Raw genomic sequence first — 17,471 nt, 5'->3', positions numbered from 1 at the left:
ACAGCTGTACATTCCGAAGACCCCACCCCACCACCAGCCCCCACATGTCCTTCACACACACGAGACTCCAGGGAGCAAGTGGCTCCTCCTGCCATTCCCCACAGCATCTGCCATAGTGGCACGCTGAGTGAGTGTCGAATTTTGCAATCCTTCTAAGGTACGACCTAGTCTTTCTTCTCTAATTACACACCCATCACCTTACATATTTACCATTTATTGCTGGGGGGTGGGGAAGAGAAAACACAAACTTTACTCTTAGCAAGCTTCAATTATAAAATACAGTAATCTTAATTACAGTCACCGTGTTATGTTGGGTTGGCCAAAAAGTGTGTTCTGGTTTCTCTGTAAGATGTTAAAAAAAACTTGAATGCTCTTTTTAGCCAACCCTATATATATATATCTTAGATTCTCAGATCTTATCCATCTTGTAACTGAAGGCTTGTACCCTTCCACTTGCCTCTCCCTATTTCCCCCAGCCCTCAGCTCATGGCATTCACCACCCTACTCTCACTTTCTGAGTTCAACTTTTTTTTTTTAATTCCACATATAAGTGACACCAAGCACTTTATCCATCTTTATCTGGCTTATTTCTCTGAGAATAATACCCTCCATGTTCATCCATACTGTTGCAAGTGACAGAACTGCCTTGTTCTTTAAGGTTGAATAACATACACATGCATATGTGTATGTATCAAGTCTGTGTGCGTGGCTCAGTCGTGTCCGACTCTTTGTGACCCCATGGACTGTGTAGCCCACCAGGCTCCTCTGTCCATGGAATTTTCCAGGCAAGAATATTGGAGTGGGCTGCCATTTCCTTCTCCAGGGGATCTTCCCAACCCTGGGATTGAACCCGCGTTCTCTTGTGTCTCCTGCGTTGGCAGGCAGATTCTTCACCACTGAGCTACCTGGGAAATACTTGTGTGTGTGTGTGTGTGTAAACATGTGACATGTATCACATTTTCTTTCTCCATTCATCCTGACGTTGCTTTCAGACCTTGGCTGTCAATAAATAATGCTGCAATGAACATAGGAGTATAGCTCTCTCTTCAAGATTTTGATTTTCTTTCCTTTAGATATACACCCAGAAGCGGGATTTCTGAGTGGTATGATAGTTCTGTTATTTCTTTGGGAACCTCCATTCTGTTTTCTACAGTAGCTGCAATCCCTCCAGTACTGAACCAAGGATCCTTTCTCTCTACACCCTCCTCACTTATTTACATTTCATTAAGATCAGTTTCTGAAGATTTATCTTGTTCTCTTCTTTAGAACATATTCCTTTTTTTATTCATCTTCCTTTACTCTCTATGTTGGTTTCTGTGCATTAGAAATAACAGCCAGCTCTCTCATCTTGACAGAGGGTCTTGTATAGGTATTGAGCCTCATCAATCAGTCTAGCCCATGTTCTTGGTAGCCTCTCAAACCTCTGTGATTGTCCAAGCTGCTGTCTTTATTTTTAAGTGGTTCCCAGTAGTTGGGGATGTACCAAATCCTATCAGCTTCCCAAAGGGGAGGACTGCAGTCAGTATTTAGATCTACGCTGATTAGAAGCCAGAAATTCAGGCAGCATCTGGGAAAGTATGCAGTTAAACCCATTCCAGAGAAAAAGTGGGAGAAGGGTGTTTTTGTCTGCTCTCTCTACACTAAGTCCAACTATATAGCTACAGGGGATGCTCTTATGCTTATCATGAATGTAAGTTCCACTGACTGTGAGAGCTAGCTCATTTGGGAGCCTGTGAACACTAGTCTGCTTTCTTTTCAAAGTCTGTGCACTAACAAACAACAGCTATAACCCTGAGGAACCGGCTGGGAATGGAGCAGACAAGGACTTTTACTCCTTTACTTTACGTATGTTTATACTGTCCTAATTTTTCACTAAGAGCTTTCATTGCTTTAGTTTTGAGAAAAGGAGAGACAGACGGAGAAAATAGAAAGGTGCCCAGGAAGACTGTACTTTGGATGTATCTTATACCAAATTATAATAAACTCTTTGGAACTGGAAATCAATTCAAGGCTAAAATACCAGTAACACTGATTTTTCTTAATAGGAAACATTACCTCTTTCTTGGATAAATGCCTGAATTTTGTTTGATATCTACTCAGCTCTACATTCAAACGATGAACAGTCATTTTCAACCCATCATTTTCATCCACCAGTTCTTGCGCTTGTTTTCTTAGATAATGTAATTCAGGTGCAGCAACTACTGAAAAAAAAATTTAATATTATACCATAAGAACTTAAATCAAATTTATCATGATTTTATATAAATTGTCAATTGTCTGTCCTTCTTTCCCTTTAGGCTCACAAAGGCAGCAAATGACAGTTATACAGATATAAATGAATAAAAGTTAATAAGTTTTTTTAACAATGAATAGTCAACAATACTTTAGAAGTTTGTGAAAGTTGATCTATATATACGATAAAGGTAAAATAAAAATTTTAGATTGGAAAAAATGTCATTGTTTCAGATGATATACAAACATGTGCTCTGAAAATTATATAGTATAAATGGAGAATTTACTAGAACTAATAACCTTCCCACACAATAGTAATGTTCTACTAGAAAACATAATAAAAAACAGATCCCACAAAGTAATAGCACAAATAATATCAAGTATCTAGAAATGTGCCTGAGACAAGAAATATACAGGGTCTGTATAGGGAAAACCACATTATCTTTCTTAAAGCCATAATAATAGACTTAAATAAACAGAGAAAACATTACTGAATACTTGTATGACCTTAGCATTATTGTTATTAATTTTGGCCATATCACACAGCATGTGGGATCCTAGTTCCTGACCAGGAATCAAACCTGCACTCCTCAGAGTGGAATCGTGGATTCTTAACCACTGGAAACCAAAGGCATAGATCATAACAGGAAAATATCCTTTACACAGAGCTGAATTATTAACAAACTGAGAAACAAAATCAAACATATGTGACATAGGGCTAAAATTCTTAATATATAAAGAGCTCCTACAAATCAACAAAAAAGATCAAAACATCTCAATCCAAAGTGGGAATATTTATGAAAGAGAAAGAAAATGACCTGCAAAGATAATGAAACAAATATTCAACTTCATCAATAACAAAACAAATAGAAATTAAATTAAAACGGGATTCTTTTTTTTTTTTAACCAATCAAATTAGCAAGGAAATATAATCTTCAACGTTGGTAAGTATGTGGTGAAAGAGACTTTTATATGGTGCTCATGGGGATAAAAACTGATACAAAACATATGTAAAATATTATGCTAAGAGCCAAAAGAAGTACTAGAATTTTTTCAGCATAATAAAAATGATATACAACAGATGAAATCAAATTTCAGCAAGTATAAGGATATTAATGAAAGACCATAAATATCAAAACAAAATATCAAGAACATTAATATCAACAAATATTATAACATAAGATGTTAACTTCCCAAAATAAGTACAAAAATTTGAATTCCTGTTCCTTCCTGTAACAAAAGAACTAGATAGTTGTCCTCACCTTCCTGAGAGGATGCTTTCTCAACCTCTTTTGGCTTTCCATTTTCTTTTTTCATCCTTTCAAGTTTTAACTGTAGTTCTTTCATTGTTTTTTTTATTATGTTAAGTTCATGTGTAAGGGTTTGATTTGCATTGTTTAGATGCAAATTTTCTTCTTTTAATTCCTCTAACTTTTCTTTGGTTATTTCTATACATCTTTGACGTGTTCTACCAGTTATATCTAAAAAGGGACAGGAAAAAAGTTTTAAAATACTAATTGATGTTAACAATTTTACATCAGAATTACAGGAGACTATTTCAAAAACCAAAGGAGCAACTTCATTATGTCAGTGCCTGCAAAAAAGACTGGCCTATACAGCAAAGACTGTGACCTGTTAAGACTACAGTGAGCAATAAGAAGAAGGATAACACAGGGGGAGACAGAAGCCAGTGGAGGCCTTTGCTTATCATAATATGCAGAGTGGAGGTTGTATCCTGCAGGCCACCAGGAGCCAGAAAGCCTTTCAGCAGAAGTATGGAAAGAAGGGGATCTACTCTCAGATGAATTGCTGAGGCCAGCAGTGAAGAAAGTGAACAGGAAGGAGGCCTAGCCCAGAGGCAGGTAGATCAGTCTGAAGGCTCCTAGAGTGGGGACGAAGAGGAAAGTGTTAGGGGAAGCACACTGATTGAAACCGCCCGCCCTGGCCAGGCACCATAGTAACCATTTGCATGAGTTGTTTTATGACAGGAGATCCTGATAAGGAATACAGAACTAATAAGCCACCACCAGCCGTACGAGTTTGGGAAAGGTCAAAAGGAGACACCACGTGTCTGTCCACTTTCCAGAATCCCTCTCGCTAGCATCCATCTTGCTGAGCGATGCGTGCGCCACCAGGAAAGACTCTGAATTAGAATGATTGGCCAAAGACCACCTGGAAACTAATCCCATCACCATAAAACCCAAGACTGCGAGCCAGGCGGCAGAGCAGTGCTCCTGGGTTCCCCTACCCTCCTGCTCTCCACCCCGGTGCCCTTTCCCAATAAAATCTCTTGCTTTGTCAGCATGTGTCTCCTCGGACAATTCATTTCCGAGTGTTAGACAAGAGCCCAGTTTCGGGCCCTGGAAGGGGTCCCCCTTCCTGCAACAAATGGACATGAGAGAATTTGGGGCAAAAATATGGCAGGGCTCAGCAGCTGACTGGGTGTGGGCAGTGAGGGCGGGGCAAGTCAAGAATGAGCAACAGGATCTATACTTTAGAAGATATGGAGCCAGACAAGAAACACAAGCCTGGCAGGGGGAGGGAAGCTCAGGTTAGGACACGGGTCCAAAGCTCTGAAGACAGCCTCAGCTGGCGAGACGGAGGAGCCACCAGCATGTAGGTGTACTTGAAGGCACCAGGGTGAGAAAACCAGAGGCTACAAAGGAATTTAGGAAGGAGTAGAAAAATTGGAGGAAAGCAGAGAGTGATATTCCATAGGGAGATCAAAGGAATTGAGGACTATGATGGGCTCCTGGCCTGGGCAGAGCTTCTGTGTGCAGATGGAGGGAGGGATACTGGGAGCTCCAGAGAGCCTCCCCCGACCCCTGACACAGACATATCCAAGCCCTAGAATATGAAAGAAATGAGTAACTTCACAAGTACGCCGAAAACAAGATACAATCTACCAGGAATCCAGGAAAGAAGACATTTGAGATTAGATTGAAGATGGAAGGAGAGGTCAGCTACGAGAGGGGGTAGGGGGCGCGTCCAGGGATGCGCCTTGCCCTGGCAGGTAGTGGGGACACAAAGTGGCCTAGAAAGGACTGGTGAATTATCTGTCTAGAGTGCCAGACAGAAGCAGCAGGGCTCAGGTCCCCCTGGGCCAAGCAGTACACATAAGCCCTGAGGACAGAGAGGCAGGCAGGCCCCAGGGCTGGAGAAACCTAGGAGGAAGAGGAGCTCCCAAACCCCCGGGTGACAAACCACCCTGTCTATCCCTGACAGTCACTGGAGACAGACTGTACATCTGACAACCCACTGGCTTCCCCTTCTGAGCAGCCTACAGTAATCAGATATGGCATTCCCAGAGAGCCAAACAGGGACTCCCGAGGACCAGGCGAGTACATCACCAAGAGCCACGGGGACTAAGGGAAGCACCAAAACCAGAAAACAGAGGACGGAGTTGGCTGCAGCACAAGCTACAAGACTTGAGAATGAGTGCGGCTAAGATTCCAGACAGATGCTTGTCAACACTTAATAGAAATCACGCAAATAAAGAGCTTCACTAACAACACAGATTCAAAGGATGGGCTGAGCCACAGAAGACATACAGTGAAGAATGAACCTGTGGGCCAGATGTCAGAGCCCCAGCAACATCCCAGAACGCAGCACCCAAAACACCGAGACAGAAGTGGTGAAAACAAAGCCAATCCGACACGGACGACAGACAAAAGCCTTGGTACTTGCCAGGACTGTCAGACTACTGATGCAAAGCATACAGGAAAGAATTTAAAAGTCCACTCTGGAAGCTCATGAGGCTCCCCAAACTGCGGACGGGAGAGCACGCCATGAAGCATCTCTAGGCCTCTCAGCTCTGCCTCGAGCCCCTGAGCAGAGCCCCCATTTTCCTATGCCCCCTCTACCAGTGCATGTGTTGCCTGAGTGCTGAGTCACTTCAGCTGTGTCCCATCTTTGTGACCCTATGGACTGCAGCCCACCAGGCTCCTCTGTGCACGGGATTCTTAAGGCTTACCACTGGCACCACTTGGGAAGCCTCGCCCTTCCAGGGTCTGTCCATGTATTCCCCCTCCACCAACCCCAGGCTTGAACACATCCCACGTGTACATACAGCCACCATCCAACGTTTGAACGTTTGGACTCTCTCTTTTTTTTGGGGGGGGGGGGTCACACCTCTTGGCATGTGGAAGCGTAGTTCCTTGATCAGAGATCGAACCCGTGCCCCCTGCACTGGGAGGCGGACTTTTAATTACTGGACCCACCAGGGAAGTCCCATGAACTCTCTCTTTTAAGGCAAACTTAAAACAAGTTCAACAAACTGCGATCTCTTTCCAGTTTCAAAAATGGGACAGAAGCAACAACCTTTACAGAAAAAAAAAAAAAGTGGTCTTTATTTTACGTTAGACTGTACTGGGTGTTCTCTGAGACATAAGTTTTTCAATCAGTGAAATTCAAAAGGCAAATACCTGGGCAGAGCGGAGGTTTTTCGCATAATGGTGGTTTTTCATCCTAGGGGAGAAAAAAAACCTGACAGTAATGAATTGAGTCTTAGCATCTTCTAAAAGTGGACCGGCACAGCATAGGTCATCATGTAACAAACATTTAAGCACTTCCCCCGTCTTCATCTGGGCTCCTGTAGTTGCTAGTTTTAGCTTCAGAAACTTCAACATTCACTGCTTCTTTTAAAGGAAGCCAAACCTTAATAGTCTTCCCTTCTTGGCAAGCTCAATGAGCGGCAGGGCAACTCCTGCTCTCTTCCCACCTTTCTGTCCATGAGTTCTGCGTCTTTTAATTGAAATATAGGTGATTTATAATAATGTATTAGTTTCATTGTATAGTAAAGTGATTTGATTATACATATATACTTTTCCAATTCTTTTCCATTATAGGTTATTACAAGATACTGAATATAATTCCCCATGCTATAGAGACCATCCACGTTGCTTATCTATTTTATACGTAGTAGTGTGTGTTAATTTCATACTCCTAATTTGTCCCTCCTGCCTTCCCCTCTGTGACTCTAAGTTTGTTATCTGTATCTATGAGTCTACTTCTGTTTTGTAAATAAGATCATTTGTATTATATTTTTAGAGTCCACATATAAATGATATCATGTAATATTCGTCTTTCTCTGTCCAGCTTACTTCACTCACTACGACCATCTCTGACCATCCATGTTGCTGCACGTGTCATTCTATTCTTTTTATGGCTGAGTAATACTCCGTTGTGTGTGTATATGTGTGTGTGTGAGAGAGAGAGAATATACACCATATCTTCTTCATGTACTCATCTGCTGATGGACACTTAGGTGGCTTCCATGTCTTGGCTATTATGAATAGTGTTGCTATGAACACTGGGATATTTGATGGATCTTTTTGAATTAAGAGTTTTCATCTCTTCTAAATATACGCCCAGGTGTGGGATTGCTGGATGACATAATAACTAGGTTTTAGGTTTTTTAAGGAACCTCCATACCATTTTCTACAGTGGCTACACCAATTTACATTTCCACTAGCAGGGTTCCCTTTTCTCCACACCCTCTCCAGTGTTTATTATTTGTAATCAGTCACTGTGGTCACATGCAGGTCCTACGAGTGACAGGCCACCAGTTCACATTCTAAAACACGTGATGTGACTGTAGGTGCTGAGCAGAGATGGACAAAGAAAACTCTAACTGGTCTCCTCTCCTTGGGATATGCAAAAAGACCCCATAAGCTGCACAGAACCACGTTTTTAAAGCACTGAGAAAAGAATACAAGACCCTTCTTTTCAACTCGAAACTTAGAGGAAAGGGAAGTCTTTGAATTTTTTCTACTACACATCAGCCTGATACTAAGTTTCTAATTTCTGCTGAAAAGTAGTTAAGGTTATAAATTAACTCTATTGAGAAGTTTTTAATTTTTAAACTCCTTTGACATAACAGAATTACAAAGTTAAGTAGAACTATTTCCATGTCTGCAAACTGGTTACTGTCTATTCATTTTACAAAGTAGAAAGCAAATATAAGTGCTTTCTAACCCCTCAATACATTATATTCATTTCAAACTATGCAACACATGAGTTTCTTCATGTTTTAAAACTTTTTTTTAAAAAAACATTCAAAAGCGTACAAAGACAGAAAAAACAAAAACCAAACCAAAAAAGAAAAAAAAAAAAAAAAAACCAGCCCATGGAAAAAGAACTCTTAACAGAAGCTTTTTCTCCCACAAATCATAAAAGTTGTTTTGAAATTATGGTAGAAGTTCTATTTAAAAAGCAAATCCATTTTAAAAAAACAATTCTTACCTTTAATTTCAGAACAGAATGTCTTCCATCTGATCAAAACAGAGAGAGAGAACTTTGTAAAGTGGAGAAAGACATCTGACAGCTCTGAAGAGTACAATCGTAGGAACTCACCTTCTGCACGTGAGCTGAACCAGCCCACGAGCCAGCCCAGAGCTGAACTGCCCATCTCACCCCTTGCTGGTTCCTGACCGCCTTCCGCGGCTCACGTGACTGCAGAGCTGAGGCCAAACCCCTCGGTGTGACTGTGGGCCCTCCCCGCCTTCCCAGCACCCTTGCCCTGTGCCCTCCACCATCCCACCTGCCAGTCCCCGCGTGGGCTAAGGGGCCACTCCGCCCTGCCTCCTCTGCCTCCAGCAGCAGTCCACTCGGTCAGATGCTGGTACCTCGACCAAAGGATGGCAGTGTCCAAGCTTCTTGGCTGGGTACTGCTAGGGTACAGGGTGGCACCTCAGGCTGGTAGCCTTCAGACAATAATCATCAGCTAGCATTTATGGAGCAAGTTCTGCTTCATGTGTTTGCGTGTGTGCTTAATTGTCCAGTTGTGTCTGACTCTCTGTGATCCTGTGGACTGCAGCCTGTTACACTCCTCTAGGCAAGAATGCTGAAGTGGGTTGCCATGCCCTTGTCCAGGGGATCTTCCCAACCCAGGGATTGAACCTGGGTCTCCCGCATTGGCAGGCGGATTCTTCACCGGCTGAGCCACCAGGGAAGCCCTGCTGTGCTTCACTCATACGACTGAACTTAGTCCTTGTAAGACTCTTAGGAGAGGTGCACTCAAACTTAGGAGAAGTGGGGTTAAGGAACTGGCCAAGTCTCACGCCACCTGAAAGTGACAATGTCCAGGGGCTTTTAATGACCCCACCACACGCCAAAAACCACTGAAGGAGCTTCACTCTCTCCCAGCCACCACCTGTGCTCCAAGTTCATGTTGCCAAGCGTGCCAGTTATCACAGCCTTTGATTCCAACCCCACCTTTATTGCCTGCTCCTGTTACTGCAGGGGCGCTCCTCTGTCTGGTGGTGCAATAATAAACTTCACCAGTAGAGGGTGCAGAAGAGACACTGGAGGAGGAAAGGGCTTGGGTTCCTCATTCCATGGGTGACGTCTCCTGTCCTGGGTCCCTCTTTTTCCCTCCTCTCCTCCCTCCCCCCCTTTCTAGACGACCAGCAGCACTTCCCCACAGGCGGCTCCTCCTGGAACTCCCCTACAGATGGCAGCCTCTCAGTGAATTCTGTTAGCATCACACCTAACTTCTCCACCTGCCCACGGGCCAGAGCTGCACCCTCCCCAGTGTCTCCGTAGCAGATTCTCCAAATGGTCCTTCCCTCGGAGGCCCTATGTTAACTGCATAGGAAGCAGCTGTTCCCTCTGTCATTCCCATATTCTTTATTTCTACCCCTTAATAGGCAATCCTGTTACAGTTAATAATTCTTGATATTAACCTTTCCCTGTTCAAATCACCATGGACTTTCTTTCCTTTTTTTCTTTGATTTGGCCACACAGTTCCCCAGTCAGGGCTCAAACCTAGGAAGTTCACCAGGGAATCCCCTCACCTTGTACAGATACTTTCTGTCTCCTGATTAGTTCTGACTGATAGTATGATGCATCAGGCACTAGAAAAATAATGCAGACATTGGAAAGTGGATGGATATGTATATATTCAGGATGTTATAAGATTTTTTTTAAAAGGTAGTAAAATATCATGTATTTACATACACATTCTAAGCTGTTAAAATTATACTTGATGGAAGTATGATTATGTATATTTAACTTCATGTATTTCTGTATTCTTTACAGTGAGAAAGTATTAATTCTAAAAGAGACATACTTTCTACTTGAACTTAACACACACATGGATTTTCCCACAAAGATAAAATATGCTGTCTAACCAAGTGGCATTTTCTGGCACAGGTATTAGTAGCTGGCATTCTGTCTTCCAATCAGTCCCCTGTGCTGACTTATATGAGAGTCTCCTTGAGCCCTGGGCTTCCATGGTGGCTCAGACCGTGAAGAATATGTCTGCAATGAGGGAGACCCAGGTTAAATCCCTGGGTCAGGAAGATCCCCTGGAGAAGGGAATGGCTACCCACTCCAGTATTCTTGCCTGGAGAATCCCATGGACAGATGAGCCTGGCGGGCTACAGTCCATGGGGTCGTAAAGAGCTGGACACGACAGAGCGACTAACACTTATCTGACTTACTTATCTCCATGAGCCCAAGCAATTCCCTGAGTGTCCTGATAAAGAAGTTATCGGTGCCCACTACATGCCAGGCTCTCCTTCTCACTTCTCAAACACAGGCCACATCTTAGGAAATGGAAAACGGCCTTTGCTATTAATGAGATGAATTCTCTCACTGTGCCAAATGAAATATACAAAGGTATGCCATTCCAAAGTTGTATTATAAACATATCCATGCATTCATTCATCCAAATCACCTGAAGTGATAGCCAGCCATGGGCCAAGCCCTGCTCCAGGCCCTAGAGCCAGCCTGGTGAACAAGATAGACAAGCTCACTCAGCCATCCCGAGGAGACCACTGTGCGCCCACCCCTCATGGCACTGGTCGTGGGTGCAGAGAGGGAGGAACGCATGGAGCTTCAGAGTCTGAGCCCTGATGCTCCCCCAGGGAACCTCTCACAACTGAGAGAATGACAAAGTGGACTCCAATGTGAAGGCCTTATACATTAAAGGCAACCAAACACCCAGGCAATCATTTTCACTGTATCCCAGGAAAAACAAAGCCCAGGGATATTCCCACTTAAAATCATGGAACCACGGATGGAGGTGCAACGGTTATACCTTCCTCCAAATTATTTATGACCATAAAATGCTTTTACATGAAATTTTTTTAAAACAATTTTTTTTTTTACCTTTTTCTTGTGTATTCTCTGGTGGAATAGGTGAGCTTGGAAACCCATCTTGTTCAGAAATACTTTGCTCATCTTCAGTGTCCACACCATGTGATGACGGAACCTTTTCGTTACAGAAGACAAAGAACAATACATGGTAAGTACTTCTCTATAAAACCTCCTCCCAACAAACTCAGCTGTCTTATTCCATACCCTCTCCACCGCTACCTCCCCTCCAAGACATAAAAGGACTACACCTGTGGGTCCCTCAGGAAAAGCCCAATGGCAAAGGCAGTGCCATCCAACTCATGCTCAGGCCAGCGGCCCCCAACCTTTTCGGCACCAGGGACCGATTTCATGGAGGTGGGGGGTGGGGGATGGTTCGGGCAGTAGTGCAAGCCACGGAGCAGCAGGTGAGGTTTCGCTTGCCCACCCACCGCTCACCTGCTGCGCAGCCCAGTTCCTAACAGGACGGTCGGCAGCCCGGGAGTTGGGGACTCCTGGCCTGAGCCATCGAGACCTTCAGAGCTGTGCTGCACCGCATCCCACTGCATGCTACCCAGGCAGCCCGCCTTCCCATTCCTGCCAGGGACCAAGTCAGGACCAGGCGCTGCCTCCAGCCTGCTCTGTGCAGCGCCAGCACCACCGTGCCCTGGTACTGAGGCTGCACAGTTCACCTCTAAGTGGGGCAAGAGCGGCCAACCTGCCCTGTGAGAACGCTCACCAGGGCAACTGTTGGGGATCGGGGCCCACTATGCCTGCTGGCTAGGAGTCTACTGTGAGTGTTTCCTGATGGAATGGGACTCTCCCCCGACCACTGTCTGTGAAAAACTCCCTTGCGGGGTCACGAATGGTAGAGCTGCCCCTCACAGACCTGAGAGCCGGGTCTGGGACCACCCTGATGAGCAGGAGGCTGCCTCACTAGCAGGGCTCTGGGATGGGGCCAGGTGTGAGGACAGAGGCTGCCCTCGACGAAGAGCAGTGAACCAGGTCTTGTACGGTAAGCTGAGGCTGGTGCTCCCTGCGTGGCTTCCCTTCCACTATCCTGACTCTTTGTAAAATCCTGCTTATGTGATCAGCCTGGCTTAGCTGTGCTGTGCTGCAGGCCATGGAAGGGCCATCCCCATGGCTGGGAACCGGGCAGCATTGACCAGCAAGATGCCCACAGGAAGGGGCATTTCAGGGCCAAAAGCTAAGGCTCACAGGCCCACCAGGCTGGGGGCAGAGGGCTCCAGGGTGACGTGGCTCAGAGCAACAGAAAGGTCTCCGACTCTACTCATCATTGAAGAAATTAAAAAGAAATGAACCTCTTAAGTTTTTAGCTCCTAGGAACTATCTGCCTTGTTTACCCTGTCAAAGGTATATTAAGCTACTCACTTTTATTTAGGAAGAATGAAATACTAAGGCAACTTAAATACTTGAAAAGTGAAAGTGAAAGTCGCTCAGTCATGTCCGACTCTTTGCCATCCCATGGACTATACAGTCCATGGACTTCTCCAGGCCAGAATACTACAGTGGGTAGCTGTTCCCTTCTCAAGGGGATCTTTCCAACCCAGGGTTTGAACCCAGGTCTCCCACATTGCAGGCTGATTCTTTACCAGCTGAGCCACCAAGGGAAGCCCAAATACCATCATAACAATACCCTATTATGGAAAACTGCTTGTTAGTATCTACTAGTAAGAAAGCTGATCGTACCTTATGGCTAATTATGCCTTATGAATACATACATCACTCATCAGTATATATGAGTGGTACATACCCACCACATATGAATGTTCATAGAGCACTCTTCCTAAAAGCTCCAAACTGGAAACAACCAAATATCCACCCTTAGTAGAGTAAATAAGTTACTGGATGTTATAGCTGTCCCATGGGATATCACACAGCAATAAGAACGAACCAACAACTACCACACAAAATGACAGAAGACTCTCAAAAACTCCAAAGCATACACAATGTATGATTAAAGTCATAGAATCTTTAGGATGTGCTGTGTGCTTAGTCACTCAGTTGTGTCCAAATTCTTTGTGACCCCATGGACCACCAGGTTCCTCTGTCCATGGGATTCTCCAGGCAAGAATACTGGAGTGGGTTGCCATGCCCTCCTCCAGGGGATCTTCCCAACCCAGGGATCAAATCCAGGTCTCCTGTATTGCTGGCAGATTCTTTACCATCTGAGCCACCAAGGAAGGACAAAACCAATCTCAGGTGATTTTTCTAAGATCTAATCTGCTCCTGGAGTCAGGGCAGTGGATAACTCTGGGGGGAGCAGTGACTCTTCTCAGTCACAGAGGACTTTTGCAGGCTAGCAGTATTGTTCTTTTAATCTGGGTGGAGGCTACTTTGCAAAAATTCACTGAGCTGTGCAGTTACAGCTTATGTGTCTTTTGTGTATATGTAATATGTCGATAAGTAAGCCTAAAGAATTTGTGACAATATTCTAGAAACACTCAAGTTTTAACACAAAGCATTGTTAAAACTACCAAATACTTCTGAGTGTGAAAATCACCTGGTTAACTAAAATAAAAACTGTCTGGGTACTGAAGGGAGGGAGGTGGAAGCCAGGCACCCCAGCCACAGTGCTGCCATCCCAGTGGCCAGGAGTGACTTTCCTGCGTCCATCTGCAGCCCTGGCCTAAGTTCCTTCATCCTCCTCCTGGGGAGGACACTAACTCCGATTATAAAGAGTAAAATGTACATGCTAGAATTTACAGAGTGATTGTTAAGGGAAAAAAAAAAACCAGTGAATATAACTTTAAGCTAGTTGAGGGAAAGAAACAGAACTAAAAAATCCATCAATCCAAAAGAATGAAAGAAGAAAAAAGATACAGAGTAACAGAACAAGCAGGCAAAACAGAAAGGACAGGTTTAAACTCAAATATACCCATGAATACATTAAACATAAAAGAACCAAAAGTTCTAGTAAAAAGACAAAGGAAGATTTTGTCAAATTTGGTTAACAAAAACTATATACTGCATTGAATTATAAACCTTTTTTTTGGGTGGGGGGTGGTTGTGCAACATGTGGGATCTTGGTTCCCCAATCAGGGATCAAACCCTCGTTCCTGCGTTGGAAGTGCAAAGTCTTAACCACTGGACCACCAGAGAAGTCCCAAATTGAACACTTTAAATGGATGAACAGTATGATATTAATATGTAAATTATTTCTTGGTAAACTTAAAGAAAAAACAACTAGATGCTGTTTATAAAACACAGCTAAACATAACGATGTAGGAAGGTTAAAATTAAAGGACAGAAAGAAATAGACCGTGCAAATATCAAAGAAAGACAGAGAACATCAGATGAAAAAGACCTTAAGGCAGATCACACTCTCAGAGATAGAGAGGGTCACTTTATAGTGACAAACTGTTCAATTTACCAGGAGGATACGATTTTAAATTTGTACACATCTAAAAATGTAATCAGACGTAAAATAACACATCTTCCATGATTTCACACTTACACAGTTCAACAGTTAACCTGTGGTATCTTTTCTTCCTTGGAGGTGAAAGTACAATTTTGGATAACCCGGGGACAGCAAGCACGCTTCAGTGTCTAGATTCCTGTGACCGTGGGGCGAGCTGACTATAACAGCCAGCGCTGGTGAACCCTGGGGATGCAGAGGGTCCAGCCCCAAACGGCGCTGGCACCTTCCCAGGAGCCTCTCCTCAGATCAGTGATGCCAACGTCGGAGCCCCACCCACAAAGACACAATAAACAGACACGACTGGTGGAGCCACACAGGGGTCCAGCTGGCTCCACCTCGGGGCGCAGTCCAGGCAAGAGTGCGGTCAGACTGCGCAGAGAACCAAGGTAACTCGGGGGTGGGGGTGGGGCCGCAGGCGGCTCTGGTTTGTAAGGCGGAGGGCCTGCCGACCTGCAGTGGGACCTTTGTAGAGTTCACAACATGCTGGACCTCCCCTGGTGTGGTACGTTACAGTGAAGGAAACAAAACATTTGTGGATCCATGCTTCCTCACTGCTGTATGGAGGAGGCCTCACTGCTAGAAGGTGGCAGGGTGCGTTCTGAGCGGCTTTTGGAAATCGGCAGGAATGACAGCTTGGTGCCTGATCTGCTCCCCTGGCCTTCTCCTGCCACCAACAGGGGTCAAGCTCACATTGCTAGAGCAGAGTCAGTGATCTACACGCATACACACTAACCGTGGGGATGTGGATGTGTAAATGCAGACAGGGAGGCTGCAGGCACTCAGCCCCGCCCACTCAACAGTCAGGGCCCCTCTGTCTAACTTGCTGAGAGAATCCTGATTTTGTCTGGGGCAAGCAGGCTCAAATCACAGTAATCCTTCTCTACTTAGCCAGTAACCAACCGGTCAAGGGATGGGCATGTGACCAATGAGCGTCCTGCTGGCAGGCTTCCGGAAAAAACATTCCCCGTCATCAACACAGCATTGCCTGAAAGACCATGCCCCACTTCCTTCTTCTGCGGGAAGAATCAGCTGCCTCTGGTGATCACAAAGAGCAGGCCAAGGGAATTTCAGGTTCCTGTGTTCAATAGGCAGCTGAAACAATTTTGGAGTTGCCTACCTTTTCACTTTGTTATGTGAGAGTTAAATGTCCATTATTTAAACCTTCTATCTGATTATTTGTAGGCAAGAAGATGATACGGACACAAAGTGACCATAGAGGGCTGTCCTGGAGAGAAGAGGAGGGATGGAACGGCAGGCTTCAGGGTGGTGTTTGCTTAAATGCAGCATCAAACGTTTTTATAAGACATGGAAATTCATGTATACTTGGGTAACAGAAAGAAAATCTTAAAGAAACTAAAAGTTAAAAACTGCAGACAGAAAGGGGACACTCCCAATCCTCAACTGCAGCAGCAAGAGTCCCCACTATTCCAGGTCTCCAGAAGTTTCTAGACAGAACTGGTTCTCACACCTGCATGAATGATTCCTCTCTGGACCCAAGCATATGGCAGATACTCAAATACCTGTCTGTGGGCAGTTGGTTGGATGAATAAATGAACAAATGAATGAATATATGGCATTTTATGACAAAATGCTCTGCAAATCCACAAACGCACCAATAGCAAGAATGTCTGACAGAGGAGCTCTAATAACATCTTATCAGTGATTTCTATTTGAAAATGGTAGCAGGTATTCTGGGCTTCCCTTGTGGCTCAGCTAGTAAAGAAATCACCTGCAGTGTGGGAGACCTGGGTTCGATCCCTAGATTGGGAAGATCCCCTGGAGAAGGGAAAGGCTACCCACTGCAGTATTCTGGCCTGGAGAATTCCATCGACTGTATAAACCCACGGGGTCACAAAGAGTCAGACACAACTGAGCGACTTTCCCTTCATTTCAGCAGGTATTCAAACTATACTCTCCTCACTTAAAACCTACTGAAATCAATTAAAGGAATGAAAAGAAAAAAAGAAAGCTTAGTCAATGGCCAGAAAACAGATACCAAACCTATGAAATTTGGAAGAGAGGGAGAATGTCAGAAGCCGCCAAACCTCCTCAGACTTCAGGAATACAGACGCTCTGACAGTCACAAAGTGTCACAGGTACAAAGGTTCAGAGTGATCCTCCAACAGGTGCGCTGCCAAGGATGTGACAGTCCTAGGAGACATACAGTCATTCCCACGGGGCAGATGGGAGCGTGGGCGAGGCTGAAGGGAAATGCTGAGATAGCCCACCTTTCCTCTCCAGAACCCAACTCTGTGCTCTCAAAGAAGCTAGAAACAGCACAGACTGACATGAGGAATAAAAGAAGAGATCCAGAAGATCAAGAAAAGTGATAATGCAGGACTTCCCTAGTGGCCCAGTGGCTCAGACTCCACACTTCTAATGCAGGGGGCCAGGGTTCAATCCCTGGTCAGGGAACTAGACTCCACATGCCCAACTAAAGATCCTTTGTGCCACAACGAAGACCCAGTGCAGCCCAATAAATAAACAAAAATATTTTTACAGAAAAAAAAAGTGATGAGGCCACAGAAAAATGTGACATAAATCAGAACTCAAAAAAGAAAAAGGCAAAATGAAATAAATACAGAGGTAACAGTTATACCATATGCATGCTCAGCTGCTCAATCATGTCTGTCTCTTTACAACCCCATGGACTGTAGTCTGCCAGGTTCCTCTGTCCATGAAATTTTCCAGGCAAGGATACTGGAGAGGGTGGCAAGAA

General features: G+C 44.5%; 1 protein-coding gene across 4 annotated transcripts in view; it reads right to left on the bottom strand.

Moving 5' to 3' along the window:
* Nucleotides 1-17,471, bottom strand: part of CEP89 (centrosomal protein 89) — a 69,804-nt gene that overhangs the window by 33,865 nt on the left and 18,468 nt on the right. For 3 of the 4 annotated variants that reach the window (XM_043436309.1, XM_043436311.1, XM_043436312.1), the window contains 5 exons: nt 11,347-11,449; nt 8,476-8,504; nt 6,657-6,699; nt 3,495-3,713; nt 2,056-2,201 (listed from right to left, as the gene is read on the bottom strand). In XM_043436309.1, coding sequence (XP_043292244.1) covers nt 2,056-2,201; nt 3,495-3,713; nt 6,657-6,699; nt 8,476-8,504; nt 11,347-11,449 — 540 coding nt within the window. The remainder of the gene's footprint in view (nt 1-2,055; nt 2,202-3,494; nt 3,714-6,656; nt 6,700-8,475; nt 8,505-11,346; nt 11,450-17,471) is intronic. The other variant, XM_043436310.1, reaches the window with a different exon arrangement.

This window comes from Cervus canadensis, chromosome 18, assembly GCF_019320065.1.
Source record: "Cervus canadensis isolate Bull #8, Minnesota chromosome 18, ASM1932006v1, whole genome shotgun sequence".
In the NCBI taxonomy this organism is placed as follows: domain Eukaryota; kingdom Metazoa; phylum Chordata; class Mammalia; order Artiodactyla; family Cervidae; genus Cervus; species Cervus canadensis.
This window is presented reverse-complemented; position numbering and strand designations above follow the sequence as displayed.